This window comes from Drosophila sechellia, chromosome 3L (genome assembly GCF_004382195.2).
Source record: "Drosophila sechellia strain sech25 chromosome 3L, ASM438219v1, whole genome shotgun sequence".
Lineage (NCBI taxonomy): Eukaryota > Metazoa > Arthropoda > Insecta > Diptera > Drosophilidae > Drosophila > Drosophila sechellia.
The window spans coordinates 10553723-10569026 of NC_045951.1; the positions used below are offsets into that span (position 1 = coordinate 10553723).

Consider the following 15304-nt stretch of genomic DNA (forward strand, 5'->3'; position numbering starts at 1 on the left):
TCCCGAAACTTCTACTAGTTAAGCTCAAGTTTTGAATATATGAAATATATGTTTAAAGATTATTATTTACGAGTAAGAACCAAAATTTGTAATTACCGCAAAAGGAAAAATGTTGGCTGGCAATAACTCTTCCGTTTCCTGTCAAAGTCTTTCCAAACAAAAAGGTTTTCCTAATTCGCTATAATATTTCAACAAACAAGTTCCCAATGGACAAAACTGTCAGCATATGCTGCAAAGGGCTTATGGTATACCCCAAAGATGAAGCCACAAAGTCCCAAAACGAATACAGCGCGGCAGCGAGAGACAAGGCATAAAAATAAATGAATAACATAAAAATAAATCATACGCCCCATCGGCCACCCAGTAAAAAGTAAGGCAATACCGTAACCATTACCCTCGCTTCAAAATCACACCCCAACCCGAACCCGAACCCAATGGATGTCCTCCCCCCTATTTTCATGGCGCTAATAAATGCTTATCGAAGACGCATAAAGCGAGTAAATTCGCAGCCATTAAACGGGCATAAAATTCGAAGCCGGGGCCGAAGCGAAATTGTGGGGCCGACAAATCAAAGTACAAGCCTCAGGACCAACCTCATTCTCCTATTTCCCAGCCATGACATAAAACCAGGCAACAATGAAACCCAAAGCGGCTCCCAAGCGATTTCGATGCGGGCATTCATCGGTCGAGCCAAGGAATTGGCCACCCACTAGACCCAAAACCCAGAACCCAAACCCCCAGTGGACCTTCCACCCTCGTCACCCCATTTAAAGGCCCTTCCTTCGAGGCAACACTCGCTATATAACCATCTTACCCAACGTTGACAGCATACAAAGTAACTTAAATCGAAACAATAAAGCGGCAACTTTGTTCCAAGAAAAAATGCAAAAGAAAACAAAATTAACACAGGAAAAACGTGGAAGAAAGCTCGAACAGGAACCAGAAGAAGTGTGGAAATGAGAAACAAGCGAAGTAGGTTATACCCTTATGAGTTCCATATTATTTGAAAACATTTTTCAATGGCTCATCTAACAATCTTGTTATTAAAATACTTGCACATTGTAAACTTCACTTTTTAAGGAAATCGATTATGTAGCATGAATTCAATACCAATTAGGGTATTCGAAGCAGCATGAATCACCAATGTTTAAACATCCGATCGAAATTCCCATACCAAGCGTGGGTATTATTACACAAAACGTTGGAAAAGTCGTGAAGGAAAGTTCTCAAAGAAATTGAGCTGCCGGCAGAGGAAAAGCAGGGTAAGGGGCGAAAAAAGAAATGTAGAAAAGCGCAAATAAATGAATGAATAAAAACGCCAAGGATAGCGAGGATACCATACAGGCAAAGGACTCATAGTGCAGGGACAGAAGGGAGGAAAAGGACGAGAGTTCCACAAAGAAATTACAAAATGTATGCAACAAAAAAAATAAAAAGCGGCGGAAAAGTCGGAGTGAAAAGCGGACTGGGTAGGTGCAGCAACGCTGAAAAAATATTAATAAATCCCCGCTACTGTGCGACACGAATACCACCTCACTTCTCCGCCTTCTTTCTCCTTCCTTCCTTCCTTCTTCTTCTTTTTACCATCGTACCAAGGGGCGTATGAGCAATATGGGGTAGGAGAAATGGGTGCTACCAGCAACCAAATCAAAAACGCGCACATATCAGCTACAACCATTTTCGAAAGACCTTTACTTTTTTAAGTATCCAAGCGATAGTTTTGGATACAGAGTAAAAGTTAACCAGTTAACTTGTTGACAAAAATTTTCCGTTAATTACACGATTCATATGATCTAATTTTAGTTGTCCCATTTAATTTCACGAATATATATTGCCACAAATTGTTTGAAAAATTGTGGTTACTCGCCGTTCTTCGTAGCATGCAATCAATTTATTGAGATGTTTATCCACCAATTGCTCTTAGCTAATCATCCGCTTGCCCGCCCATTCACACGCCGCTCACATACCGCAACGCCCACAACGCTTGCCACACCCCCTTTGCGAGCCACAACGACCCTTTGGAAACCGCAGCTTCCCGGACGGAGTTGCCACTCGAGCGACCACTAATCATAACGATAACACCTAATCAACCGCAACTCGGCGGGTCATCCAGCGATACGGAATTCGTAATCCGGACGGAATCCGGAATTCCAATCGAAATCCGTAACCGAATCGAGGAGCGAACCACCCACCCACTCCCTGCGCCCACAAATCGAAACCGAAAAAGGTTTCGGGCTAAATTAAATGAAACGTTGATAAGGCGCAAAAGGGCGCACTAAACGATTAAATCGACTGAGCGAGCAAATGAGAGAGTGGCTTACTCTGCCGCCCGACCTCTACTGCCCCCACCCCACGCCGGAGGTTACCCACTCGACTGGTGTTTTCCGCCCAACCACCCACACAACTGCCATTGACAACTGACCCGTGGACCTGACGGAGGGCGGACGTGCCCGACTGACTTTCGGCACAAGTGCGCAGCGATGGCGAAAAGTGAATTTTCCGCTCGTCGCTCGCTTGGCTTTCCGCTTGTGGGCCAGCGGGTGACTGGCCGCGGGGTGAGCCGGAAAATTGCCAGCTGAATAATTTCCAGAGCCGTCTGCAACAGGGAGGAGTGTTTTTCGGGAGAACACGCAAGGCGCACATAATCAAATGGTGGCATTTTTCGAATAATGTGTACTGTGCTTTTGAAAATTGGAAGTCTATATATAAGAAGTATATATATATATAAAAAACTAATAAAATAATTAAATATGTTACTGAAACTGGAATTATTGTTTCAAATATTTCAATTATATGTTCAATGAAAACTTCCAATACTAGAAAGCACTTTCGTTTTAAAGGATCATAATAGAATAATAGGTTCACAACATGTTTCTTTCTTTATATAATAACATAGGTGTCATAATATCATTATAATATAATATAATATAATAAGATTCTATCATACCTCTTGGGTTCCATAAACCCAACGAACTGGGCGCCCTCACAGTTGGGTGGCGTTCGTTCGGGTTCGCTTCGGCTTTTATCACGCTTTGTGGCTCGGTTCGATTGTTCGACCAAGTTCGCACGGACACAATGCTGCCAGATATATATAGGTATACATACATATATATATCCAGAGTTTCACGTCCCATTGCGCATGTGGGAATGCGACGGGGTTTTGGGTCTTGCACATTTCCTTCGACTCTCTCGGTCGTCGAATTGAAACTTCTGGGCGCCTGGTTCATCGGCAGCGTGTTGCGTTCGTGTGTGACGTTCTGTGCAGACCTCGGAGCGATTAGCTTGGGCAGGGGAAGGATCTGATTCGTGGGTATTGGGGCGCCTTGAGGCCGGGATAACACCCGGCACGACACTCTAAGTGAGTCCTGGCTGTGTCCTGTGTGCTGGTAATTGCAGGACCCCAGCCCAGTTGTGCACACATTTGCTTAACTGGACTTGATTAGGTTTTCGAGGTTAGATACATTACGAATTATTCAGCGCACAGCGGGCGGTTCCACCATGCCGCCCAACCACCCAACCACCCATCACACAGCCACCCACAGACGCCCCCTGTCCAACTGGCAGCCCTTGGAATTGGATCCAACCCTACTTGTTTGGACTGCCGGCGAATGTTCGTTCGTGGTTCGCTCTGTGTGCGTTCATTGAATTATTTCAAGCATGCCGAGCATTTATTAGCACTGAAACAAAAAATCCCTCGCTAGGGGTGACTTTATAATTTAATAATTGAAGTTTTATTGGAAATCGTATAAAACTTTATCTTTGCAGCAGGGGAACAGCTAGGGAAACTGGGAATTCCCGTTAACGTTATAATTTCATTTAAAGACGTCTATAATTTGTGCAATAAAAATTGTTTTTAGGCAATACAATATTTTTTTTTTTTTTTGATAAATTATTAGAGTTTATTTTTTAAATTGCCAAAAGTTATTAATTTGAAATTGTAAAAATTAAATTATTTATCACAACGCTTATTGTGCAAATAATTTTTCAATTTAAGTAATAACATTTTTGTTGGTGCATAAATTATTGTATGTGTTGCTGGTTGGACTTCCTCAGCTGCTGCTTTTTTTGATTGTCTTGTAATTGCGTTAGGATGCGAACTTTGTTATCCTTGCCACGTAGCACATAATTGTAACCATTAATATTTTATTGGGTGGTGGTTGGTGTCTGACAGCCAGCGGTACGTTAATGCATTGTTATGCCAAACCATGGCATCTCGTTCCCCTTCTCCGGCCACCGAGGTTAACTTTAATTATTCGAAGATGGATGCTCGTATTGTTATAGTGCCCAGTCAAAATATTTGACTTGTAGATGCACCTCTAATTGAGTGCCCCCTCAAGAAGTTAATGCTCAAAGTGAAAGTTGTTTTTGGCCAACTGCCGCTGTTGGACTTGTTTCTTTGGGCACAGCCCATCTGGCAGAATGTGCACGAAAATGATGTAAACCTAATTAAATTTCCAATAGAACAAACGACGCCCCTCGAACAGATTCGACGGAGTTCTGGGTTTTTGGGTTTGGAGACGGGCAAGAAGGAAGCAACTTTGAGGATGGCAACCAGATAATTGCCAGATTGCGTCATGCGAGTGACTTTCCATTCTCTATTACCCCATATCCTCCGCAGTTTGGAAAGCCATCAACTTTAATGCGATGGCCAGGGGGATTGGGGCCCTGGGCGGAACCAAATGGTTCTACATGGGACTTCCTGACCTGCCGAGCAAATTGACCAAGACAGATCAAAGAACTCCTCTTTAAAAACTTATTTCGGAAGTTGTCAAAAGCTAATGGGAAAATGTTTTCAGGAAAGTCTTTTGGAAAACTTATTAACAATACAAAACGTGCGTCCATTTAATCCATTTAACAGCAAGAAAAGAAAATTAATCTATTGATCAAATTTTCATATACATTTATAATACAGCTTAAAAAAAGTGGTTCATAAAAATATTGTGCATTTTTAAATATAATTTGAATTTGAAAGAACATCCAATTTTTTTCAAAATAGGATCAAGCTTGTGTCAACTCTTTTCCACTTAAATTTTATCTATCACTTGTATCCCTCAAATGCTTTCTCCTGACTCTGAAATGTTTCTTCACCAAAATCAGCATAGATGACATAGATAAGTAATTTCATTATCGAAGGAAACACACAAGTGGCCTGTGCCGAACACAAATCTCCCCCAATAAAATGGTATATACATTAACTGAAGCCCGCTGCCCTTCACTTTTCGTCATCCCCACGGAATAAAGCAAAACCCAAATATATCCAACAAGGCGAAAATTATCGAAATGACAAAATGAAAGTGAGTGAACCACCGCCTCCTAGAAACCCCCCACCCATTTGTGGGTGGTGGGGCCCATGACATTGTCAGCGTCTTGGCTGCTGTCTTTGTATATTGATGATTTTCCACACCCACACATACCAATACACACACAAATTGAATTATCCCAAGGACCAAATGTTTCTGTCCTTGGATGTGGAGGCTTTTGGGTGGCTGGGAGCCTTCTGTTTGTGTATCTGCGAGACGTCAAAGTATCTTAATTAAATTTCATCCCTTAGCCGAAAAACTAAAACGAAAGGCAAAAGAACACATAATAAAAATGTGCAGCAATTTCTCTCTCGTTTTCTCCACTGACTAATAGACAATTTACGCCTTGCACACAACCACACAAACCAGAAATAACGACGGCAAAAAAGTCACCAAGGCACGAAACATTTTCAAATTAGTGAATTTCCCAGGCAGATACCCAAACAATGTTTTCCACGCCCCCCCGGTGTTTCCACCTTTTGGTTTGCTATTTTAAGCTCTTTGAGTATCTCATGGCGGAGACGTACTGCTTTTTTATAATTATGGTTAGAGCATCCTAAAAAGTCAACAGACTTCTACTCCTGACTAATGACTCTGTTCACACAGTTAAAATTTGAACATTTTTTCCAGCTACCTTATATATTTTATCTCTTCTTTCAATACCACCTAACTCCAGTTCTTTTTAACTACAGTTCTTACAACTGCAATGTATTTAATAATCATTGCTAATATCAAAAAATCCTAAGTTCTTAAAGCTTTAATTCAGTAATCAGTTCCGGTCCTACCAAGGCTTGTTTGTATATTTCGAATCGGATTTTAAGACTCTCTAGTTAAATCCATAATTTTACAGTGCACTAGAGTGGAGTGCGAGGCCAATGACTGGCAGTCAACTGTTATGCCATTAAATAAAGTTGGCAACACTTAATGTTGGACTTAATGCACAGCGACAACAAAACCAACAACTGTTGAGCACGAGGTGGGAGGTCATTTCCTTCGAGGGGTATGGAATTGCTAATAAAATGGCTGGAGGCGGGGTGGAATACCCAGAGGTAGTGCAACCAAAATCTATAAAATGCAGCAACAATTTAGTGGGATGGCGACTTTTGTCCTAAAAGTGTTTTGTATTGCTTTTGTTGCAACCATTTGTTATTCGTACAGTTATCCCTTTCACTTCCCCTGAGTCGAGTCCGTACCCCTGTCCCTATAAACATGTCACATTTAGGAGCGACTACGTGCCAAGAGTTGCATGTGCCGAGCAACAAGCCAAACGCTAGCCCCTGCTTCACCCCCATTTTCGTCGACCCTACGTGGTGCAACAACAACAATGGGGAAAACAAGTAGAACTTTTCGTGGCGCCCAACGTGGGGCTATCCAATGCTTCGTCTCCTTTTCTCCCTTTTTGCAGTCAGGCACCGCAATTTGCGCGTGATATCCTTTACACCCACACCCTTGTGCACACATACAGACAACCCCCTCTCACCATCCCTCACCACCAGACCCGGTGGCAACGTTTTCGTTATCCTTTAGGAAGCTACCACTCACAGCTACCGTTCCGAATTGAATTAAACTCAAACTTTTACCAATTTACAAAAGCAACATAGCAGCAAAACAGTCGAGAAGAAAACTGGTGGGGGGGAAGAGGAGAGTCCTGGCAGGATAAGGACCAAAAGGGGGCGGCAAGTGGGCAAGAAAGTCGAGGCAACTACTAACAAAAGTCGAAGCTAAGAAAGTTTTGCGCCAAAGTAGAATCAGGTTTTTGCCAGCTTATTTTCCGCCAACGTCTTTTCCATTGGCAAATATAGCGATGGTAAAAGGTCGTGACACGCACACGCAAAAGGTTAAAGGTCAACGGGAAAAAGGCTTATTCATATGCATATACTTGAAAATAACTTTAAAAAGTATTGGCAAGCCAAAAGTTTTATTTTAGTCCATCGTGCTTCACCGTTGGTATATCAAAAGGTGCGTTGATCTCATTATAATGTCATAACATGATAATATCATTATCTGTTCCTTCTAATTCATAATCGCTTAAAAAATTTGAGAAAATCTCTGTCCATGTAAACATTTTCCAAGCTGTCGAAATTTTCCAAGAATAATAAGATTCTTAGAGTAATGTACTTAGAACGAAGCCCATTAGGATTAAACACAGAGCTATTCCCAAATCATAATTCTGGTCCGGCCATCGCTAGTTCACTTGGCTTTCATATCTCCCTGCTCCCACTTTCGGCCATCAAATGCAACCTTTTCCAAGTTTACTTTCCTACTTCTTCTCCACCTCGAACCCTTGTCCCTCGTCCTGATTCTCTAGCTGTTGCTTGGGTTGTTGTTGCGGAAACACAATCTGCCCCGTAAAAGAGCTTAAACCCTGTCAAGCCACCCATTAAGAGGTGGGTGCGGACTGGGGGTGTCGGCGCCGAAGTGGAGGTGGAGCGGGTGGACAGTGGAACATTTTGCGTGATGGCATACCAAGGCATGCATACCAATACAGGGATAATTGCACTGGGAAAAAAATAATAATAGCTCTCGTAAAAGAATTTATTAAAAACTATACATTATTTCGGGATATAAAACTTTATCATTTTTAATTGTACCTTTAAATAATGTTTTATCATACATTCCGAACTTTAAATTGTTTATTTAAGCCCCAAGAATGATATATTTTTCTCAGTGCTTGGTCGAGGGGTGGTGTGGAATGGAGTAGCCTGGCAAAGGACAACTATGGGCGAGCTTTTTGGTCGCACAGGGACATGGCTTGGCCCAAGTTGTTTGTAGCTGTTGTTGCCGCATTCGGGATTGTTGCTTTTTTTCCTCTGCTTTGGTTACTTTAGTCGGTTTTCTTTATTTCTCTATCCCTCTCCCTCTTTCCCATTTGGGTTTCCCCCAACCATCGCCCCACGCCCTGTTGTTGCTGGAAATTATAGTATGTCCTTTTCGGACTAAGGACATCGGACCGTACGGAGCGTGGACTATGGCATTGCTATGGTTTTTCCCAAGGAGCGGGCGTCAGGTGGTGGAAAAGGGGCAGGGACGGAGAAGGGGAAACGGGGGGCAGATGGCTGTATTTATTTGGATCGGACATACGGATGGGATTGGGTGTAGGAAAAAGAGGCAGCCAGAACTGTGACGGCGACTGTCGACTTTGGTGCGATATTTTGTCATCTGCCAAATGGAATATAATCGAGTTGTAGTTGGTGGTGGATGAAACGAGGACAGTAGAAAATAACGGGGGATATGCCTCATAAGATGGTGATGATAATATGCTATTTTGGGGAACACATGATAGATTATGATTGCCTAAGGACGGAAAAACAATTTGAATAAAGATCAAATAAATATTTGCTTTGAGCTATCGGTTGTCGTCTTTTTTATAAGAAATCCTACGGGTACAATTACTGAATGTTGAACATGATTTAAAATATTATAAATAACAGTAGGGTGAATAAATTAAGCTTATTCGTATGGTGTATGTTTAAAATAAACAAATAACACCAGAGCACTCCATAACCTTTTGTTATAGTTAATATTACCGAAATTAATAAGCTTGTTTCGTTGACTTCTTATTTAAAAATTTTTATTTAAAGCGATCAAATGATTAACTCTATTCAAATGGTATATGAAAATATGTATATTATTATAAAATTGTTAAAATACACTAGGTATAATAATACTTATTATAATTAATACACATAAATGGAAATGAACATCCCCCCAATCCTACATTAACTCCAACCAATTATTCATCGGTGGCCCTTCAGCTGAAGTTTCATCCCCTAAATAGTTTCAACCTCTTGTTAACCATCCACAAATCATTTTTCGCCCCTCGGCTGGCGACACTCGACACTCAAATGGAAAACCTAACCAACCCGAACCCCCAGATCCGTCCAGATCCCGTGGTCATCAGTCTCTGCAGGTCACAGATACACGTACCGAAGGACTGAAGGACCGACTGTCCGTCGGACGGGACAAAGAAAAAGTAGCTAAAACGAAAAGTTAATAGAGAAAGGCAGCAGTGGCAGCAGCAGAATGTGGGGCCAAGGCAACTTGGCAGAGCAGAGGAGTCCAAGGACAGCAGGACGACGGACAAGTCAGTCAAGGCAAAAATTTACAAAAAGGTCGCTCTCACACACATACACACACACACACACAAGCACTTAGACCCAAAAAGATAGAGAAGGACAATGTCCAATGGTCAGCTGAAAAGTTTGGAACTTTTGGCAGGGGGTGATGTTGCCCTGTGAGGGAAATGTCCAAACAAATCGAGCAGACATAGAGAGCGCCCAGGAAAGGGCGGCCAAAAAGGATGGCCAGAGTGCAAAAGCCGGATTGGTAAGAGAAACCCCAGCGGAACAACAACAACAGCAACAACACGGACAGTCAGACGCAGATAGCAACAGACAAACAAATAGACAAACAGACGTTGACCCAAAAGTTGAAGTGCAGATCTAAAAGGACTTTCCGATGCCCCTCTGCACCCTCTAAGCCCCCCCTCAATGTTGAATGCCCCTTTCCCATCAGATGACCAAAAAGTTTGATTTAAGCTCAGCAAGTTTTTGGGTTGGAAAATGTTGTGGAACGGGTCGAGTATATCACGCATACGCACTGTGGCCATGATAGGCCAACACAATATTGTATCTGCGTGTATTTTCCCTCTTGAATTTAAACATTTAGCCAACTTTGGTAGCAAAAGTTAAAACTTTCGCAGCTCTTACACAAAACAAGGGCTGAAAAAAATGGGAATATAAAATGAAATAAAAAAAGAGTTTATGGCCAAAAGTGGGGAGAGCACTCAGTTGAGAGGGTCCTGTTCTGTAGTGGGCGGCTCACTTTTGGGGCTGGGCTTCTGCTTTTTGTGTGGAGTCATTGCCGCTGGCAGCATAATATTTTCTGCTAACGCAGTCACTTTTCATAAACTTTCACCAGCAACAACAATGAAAACTCAAACAGTAACAAAAACAACACAGGAGCAACTTGTAGAAATGCTTGCAAAAGGCAAAAAGGATTATAGAAAATTGCCAGCAACATGAGCATGGGTTAAGGGTTGGGCGTTTTGGTGTTTGGATGAGGAGCGCTCGGATGGAGTAGCGGCTGAAGACTTTGGTCCGAGTGGGGAGAGGGCAGAAAGGGGACAGACTGACGCGACTTGCTGGAGACAGATGGGCTGAAAGGTGGTGGATGGAGAGTTGAGGACGATGGTTCTGCGCATATTGTCAACTCTGCTGGGCGACTTCGTTGTCGTCGTCATCGTCCTCATTGTTATTACAGCCCTCTGGCACACCCAAGCCCAGGCGGAATAAAACACCGAGCACCGAATGAAACCCCCATCACCATCGCCACCACCCACTGCACCACGCACATGCCTAAAAGCCGTCAACACAATGTTTGGCTTAGAGACGAGACCGCGCGACAGCGATGTTCAACAGACATGGCACAGTGGTCGAAAATTGGGGGATTAACTTATAAGAGCCAGCTTAACAGATATAACAATTAAAGTCCCTTGTGTTAACTCTATATGCACTTCAGAAAAATAGGTTGGAAAAGATAAACAAATTTAGAAAAAATATGTGTAGATATTTAAGATAACCTTGCAAGTTAATATTTGTATATAGAATGTTAATCTTTTACTATAGTACGGATTATAAAATTTATATTCATTCAGTTTTATGAAATCAACAAGCATATTTAATGTTATTACTTTGAAAGTTTACAAATGACAACTACAAATTTAAGAAATGGCTTAAATTTTCAAGAGGTAGGACGAACTTTGAACTTAATTAAAATGGGACACCCTTCACCATTTTCGTATTCCCTCAGCTTTTTCTTAAAATTAATATGAAATATGCATATATTCCGACCACATCAATTACCCCCACCAGGAAAATTCCAACTCAGCATCTGCGAAATTTCCATGCCACTGTGCGTTTTGTCAGCGAAGGTCGTTTGCCATTGATGTGGGTGGTTGGCGGTCGGTGGGCATCTGGCGCTGGGTGGTGGGGAAAATTGCGAATAACGCGGGGAGAGAGATGGCCATAAGCAAAGCAGCTTTAAGGGCAACCGGGTTCTCTGGATATTTGCAGGCTTTGATTGTGTAGTCATGTCAAAATAATAGTCAACTTACATGCCGCAGCAAGCAGCCACCCACAAGGCCACCCACCCTGGCACTCCAGCCCTCATCATCTAATCCCATGGGAAAGTTTCGAATTACCCAGAAAATGACGAAGCTGCCGCTAAGTGGCAGGAATTTGGTTTGACTGCCGCAAAAGAGATGCATAAAACGAGGCAAAGTTCCTGCGGTTTTCGCTTGAACATTTTTCATTTTCCTTTTGCCACTTTTCAAATTTATCCATTTTCTTCTTTCGCTCACCTCCCCATCTCGCCGTGATTCCGATTCCGCCTCATTTGCATAGGACAATGAATCAGGCGGAAAAAAATAAATTTACGCATATTCGGGATATTATTCCATAAGAAGGTTGCCACTGTCTGGATCGCAGTCATCCCCCAGCCCGAAATTCGCCAAGCCCAACCCTTGGCTGTCTCGTTTCGAGACCCTTGACAAGCTGCCAGGATATTTTTCGCCCATCTCACACTCCACATCCGCTCGTGCAAATATCGGATATAAATTTGAGCTGCATATGCACAGGTTTTGTTCAAGAATACACAGCTAAATTATAATAAAAAAAATGTCATTGTCATCGGACGTTCGTCATTGCAACCCCTGTGCTTCGAGCAACCACCCACAACAGCCTTTCAACCCAATCGCTTGTATTATTTTCTTTTTTCATTGTCCTTTTTTGCCCATTTGATTTCTTCCTTTTGTATTTGTATAATTTTTTCTGTCGCCTCGCCAACCCCCTAACATTCCACCCACCCACTCCCCTCGCTGTCTGTGGCACGTCTTTTTCCATTTGTTCTTTCCTTCATTGCTTCGCTGGAAGCTTTCCTTTTGGGTTTTCTTTTCTCGCTTGGGGTTTTTTTCCTCGCACTAGATCGAGGCTGTAACTTTTAGCCATCATCATCATGTTGGCAGCCGGCTCATTCCCTTCTTCCACATTTTTTTTTCCATGGCCTTTTGCTGCTCGCAGCTTCCTTTGCCATTTTTATTGTTCTTGGCACACACAACTTCATTTTAGCCCACTTTTGGGTGGTTTATTTTTATGGCTCCATCCCCAAAGTTCCCCTTACTTCGGTGTGTGTGTGTGTGCGTTGGATTCTTATGCTATTTGCAGACTCACACCCATTTCTGCACACGGAAGAAAAGAGAGCTGACCCGAAGTCAAGAACTTTGTGCAAGAGTCTTAAGTCATATAAAACCTGAAGAACCCTGTACCTTTGATGTTTTTGGAGTTTGATCTTTCGTTACTTCTCAGACCCATATTGCACTTATAGATCTTCAAGCAGTGAGCAATTGTATCTACAAAGTATACAACTTATAGCATAAGTAAACAAAATCATAATTGATTTTTAATAAATAAATTATGATAAGCGAAGTTTAAATGATTTAAGTTGTCACAATATGAATTATGGGAAAGCTAAATTGTAAAATAACCAATATTTTCTTTCAGTGCATCGCCTCCCACTTCCCTGGACACCATCTTTTTTTGTCCGTTGTCTTCCTCTTGGCTTTGACTTTGATGAGATTTTTTGAGGTTAATCCCTTGTAGTGCCAAGGACCAAACGCGTCAAGTCCAAGTCCCTGCAATGGCTTTTGTCCTTTGAAAATGAATGTGTGTGTGTGTGTGTGTGCCCTGTGCGTGTGGGCGTGCATCTGTGTGTGCGTGTGGGTGATTGTTCCTTGGTGTGGAGTGGAAAATTAGTACATGTTGAAAACGCTGCGATTGTTCCTGCGTTGTCCTGTCAAGGAGCCGCTTTGCCATGCTCCACTGGACAAAAGGCCAGCACAGCGGTATGTTGGATGTGGGGCTCTGAAATGGGAATTCGGGATGGGATGGCGGAGCAGGAGGATGTTGAAGAGCTGAAAAGGAAAGCGGAGGGCACACTCCTCTGATAAAACTCTCTGCTTGGTTGCACCTTTTTTAACGCTCTGCTATTGCTTCCCATTGTTGTTCCTGTTGTTCCTCCTTGATGCCGGATTGTACGAAAATTAATTTTGTTACTTACCAACTGCTCCTGACACCGCTTTCAGATGGAAAGGGAATGAAATCAGAGTGGAGGACGAAGGATGGGCACCATGGGGCCAGGGGGAAAATGCCCGGGCAGCCGGAAATGACACCTTGAGCAATGCGTTGACGATGATTGCCAAGGATCGTGAATGAGATGGGTGAGGATATTTTCGCAACTCAGGGGAATGTGCTGAAAAACAGCCAAATTGGCAGGGAATGTGGGGGGAATGTTGAAAGAGAAAAGAATAATGAGGCGATAAAATCGAGATTAAGATGTCCGGATACTTAATTTACTTTAAAAATGAAGAATTTCGAAAAGTTTCTAATTAAAATAGGTTCGATATAACGTTTAACAGATGAATATTGATTTAGGCTGAAACTTGAAAATTATAATAACATAGACAAACTTTAAAAAATACTAGCTTAGTTCCGCATATTATTTAATTTTCCTCCACTTGTACACTTATTTATTGCACGATTTTCAGCTCTATTTCAAGGAGAATAGAAATAAGGAGGCTCTTCAACAAAGTTTCCATCATTTTTAAAAATGCACCGCGGCCCACATTCAATTGAAAATCTCTGGACCAAAAAGGAAACGCAGGACAGAAAAATGTGGAGAAAATGTGTAATGAGAAATGAGGAGGCCAGAGAGTTTTATGACAAACATCCACTCGAGAAATAAAGTCAGATTATAAAATAAAATGTACCAAAACGGACTTGCAGCAAAGGGTGAGTTGTAAAATGTGGAAAAACGTAAAGAGAAATGGGACAGAGCAATGCTAGGGATATAACTTTTCCCTTTAGTTGCACATAAACTAGGGAACGGCGCAGTTTTCGCACAACGAAAATACTGAAATTTGTTATATATAATTATTTTTAGTTTGATTAAAAATGTAATGAAATTTTGGATAATGGGAAATGGTCTGGACCAATGCTACAAAATTTATTATTTGTTGATAGCACTAAACGTACTAAACTAATTATAATTATGCGCCTTCTATGAAATATCAAATTAAATATTATTTTCCTACTGTGCACTCATTTTGCTCCGTTGTTCACTACGGTGCCACACTGCGTATACTTAATATACGGGTTCAGCCAAAAACACTCAAACAAACGCACACTTACACACACTTGCCAAGAGAGGGAGAGAGACATAAATATGATATTTATGGCGATAAGCAACCAAAAACCCACACACTCATGGGAGGATGTGCACAGGATACACACACAGGACACACACATTAAATGCCAGATATCCTTTTAACACTTAAAGCGGTGAAAATATTAAAAACAAAAAACCGCAAAGTCAACAACAAAGGCAACAACAAAAACAGCAAGGGAATTTTTATTGATAAATGTGCAGACATACGAACAAATGCGTCGAAGAAAGGGGCGTGGGCAAATGGGGTGGCGAAAGTGGGGAGTGGGCGGGATAATCGGGCTTGTGTGTGGCTGTCCCTCAGTCCGCTTATCTATCTCCATGTGTCTGTGTGTGTGTGTGAGCACTTCCCTCTTTTTGTCTTTTTGTCCATGTACGAGTGTACGTGGACTAGTGTTGGTGGGTCGTGTCTATGTCGAACCGCAGAACGCAGCGCAGCACAACGAAAGTGTATAAAAAATTATGAAACAGCTCGCACCGTTCGTCGTGGTCGCGACCCACCCAGCACCACCCTGCACCACCCAACTCCACACGGAAAACAACGAACTAACCACCCAAAACACCCTTCTTGACCCATCATCAACAGCCTGCTTAACAATGGGCTAAATAATTTACAAACTATAGCTATTTGGCTAAAAATCCACTGCGAATAATATTGATAGTAACTGACAATTTACTTACCAACTTAAAATATGTTACCCTTACTTAATATATTTAAAAAATGT

The 15304-nt window shown here is 42.0% G+C and overlaps 1 protein-coding gene and 1 long non-coding RNA gene across 2 annotated transcripts in view; both read left to right on the forward strand.

Annotated features, from left to right (window-relative positions):
- LOC116801179 overlaps nt 1-15304 on the forward strand; it is a 29672-nt gene that overhangs the window by 9836 nt on the left and 4532 nt on the right. The window contains exon 3 of the long non-coding RNA XR_004361809.1: nt 13903-14146. This is a non-coding gene — a long non-coding RNA (uncharacterized LOC116801179). The remainder of the gene's footprint in view (nt 1-13902; nt 14147-15304) is intronic.
- On the forward strand, nt 270-938 carry LOC116801178. Its single transcript, XM_032719267.1, is given in 1 exon segment — nt 270-938. A coding segment is annotated over 1 exon segment (390 nt). The 5' UTR covers nt 270-434; the 3' UTR covers nt 825-938.